The 1,545-nt window shown below is 48.9% G+C and overlaps 1 protein-coding gene across 1 annotated transcript; it reads right to left on the bottom strand.

The window, feature by feature from the left end:
- Positions 1–261: 261 nt before the first annotated feature.
- LOC121456916 (C-C motif chemokine 3-like) lies at positions 262–1,298 on the bottom strand. Its single transcript, XM_041665464.1, has 3 exons — positions 1,223–1,298; positions 573–684; positions 262–352 (listed from the first exon to the last, which is right to left on the bottom strand). The coding sequence occupies exons 1-3, from the start codon at positions 1,296–1,298 to the stop codon at positions 262–264; spliced, it is 279 nt and encodes a 92-aa protein (XP_041521398.1).
- Between the last annotated feature and the right edge of the window lie 247 nt (positions 1,299–1,545).

Below are 1,545 nucleotides of genomic sequence, written 5' to 3'. Positions count from 1 at the left end.
GGAGGGGATGTTGGAAAGTACCCTGAGATCGTTCAGAACTAAGAGTCACAAACACAAGAGTGACAATAAAATAAATTACAAAATTAAATAATATTAAATTAAATTAGAATTCAAGTTGAAAGTTCCTGAGTGTAGCTACTTGGCAGCAAACAGTTTACAGGAGATGGAGCTGTAGAGGTGGCTGGGATTTTCTGAAACTCAGGACCCTGCTTCACACAGGGCCCATGAATGTTTCATGGTTCCTCACTGCATCCAAGCCTCTCAGGCATTCGGCTTCAGGTCCGTCATGTATTCTTGCACCCAGGTTTCTTTGGGGTCAGCGCAGATCTGCCGGTTTCTCTTAGTTAGGAAACTGTGGAGAGAGATGAGGGTCAAAATTTAAACAACCTATAGAAGAGTCTGAGGTCCTCTGTGGCATCTCCATCCAGACCCCTATCCGAATAGATGCCCCAGAGAGCTTCTCTCACTGGCCCCCTGTGAGGATCCTGTGCTCCCCACTCCATGGCTGATAAATCTTCCCTCATCCTGTTCAAATACCACCATGTAAGGGAACGCAGGAGAACAGAACTTACATGACGCCTGGCTGAGAGCAAAGGCTGCTGGTCTCAAAATAGTCAGCAATGAATCTGCGGTTAATCTGCCTGCTGTAGGTGAAGCAGCAGGAGGTTGGGGCGTTAGCACCATCTGCAGGGGGAAAGGCAGAATGTGTTCAAGTCAACATAGGGCAGGAAAATCGGCCAATACTACTTCTTGACAAGGTAAGGAAGGCTAGGGGGCTCTGACCACATTTGGGACCAGAAATGCCTACCGTATCTGTCTTTCTGTCCCCCCCCCCCCTCTCTACCTCTCGTCCTCCCTCTCTCTGTCTCCACTGTGGGCTTTCTCTTTTTCTGTAGGTTACCCCATGTCCCTTCCACAGCTTTCTCTGATACAAGAAATTAACAAAGGACACCTGGGGCATGGCCTAAGGCATCCCAGAGACAGAGTTAGGCATCTTAGGGCTGGCTGGTAAGTGATTGACACCAGTCACCTCCCTCACTCTGAGTCCAAGTCCCAGGTACCTTCAAAAGGTTAGACATCCCCTCCCCAAAGAGAGAAAAATAAAAATCTTAAAGAGAAAGATCAGTTTCTTTTCTCTTGTAGACTCTGAAACCACAGAAAAGACTGCTGTGGTCTGCTCAAGACCAGAGTGGGGACACGAGCTGTATCGATGGGGACTCACATGGAACTGAGAAGACTTGGTCACAGAGAGCCATGGTGCAGAGAAGGACAGCAAGGGCAGCTGTGGGGACTTTCATGATGTAGAGCAGGTGATGGAGCTGGGGCTTGTCAACAGAGACCGGTCCTCACTGCCGCTTGTGTCCTGCTGGTGTCTGACGCCATATGCCCCTTCTCTTTATAGGCAACCCCGGCAGAAGGGGAAATGGAATCAGGGGGTGTGGAGGGAAATTTTTAAGCACAGTAATGGTGTCATGTTGGATATTGCACAACCCAGGGTCCTTGGTGACCACACAAGGCTCAGGATATCCAAGAATAGAATCTCTG

The sequence above is a fragment of the Microtus oregoni genome, unplaced genomic scaffold (assembly GCF_018167655.1).
Source record: "Microtus oregoni isolate MIOR12 unplaced genomic scaffold, Mior012 000015F_ref0000493, whole genome shotgun sequence".
NCBI lineage: Eukaryota > Metazoa > Chordata > Mammalia > Rodentia > Cricetidae > Microtus > Microtus oregoni.
This window is presented reverse-complemented; position numbering and strand designations above follow the sequence as displayed.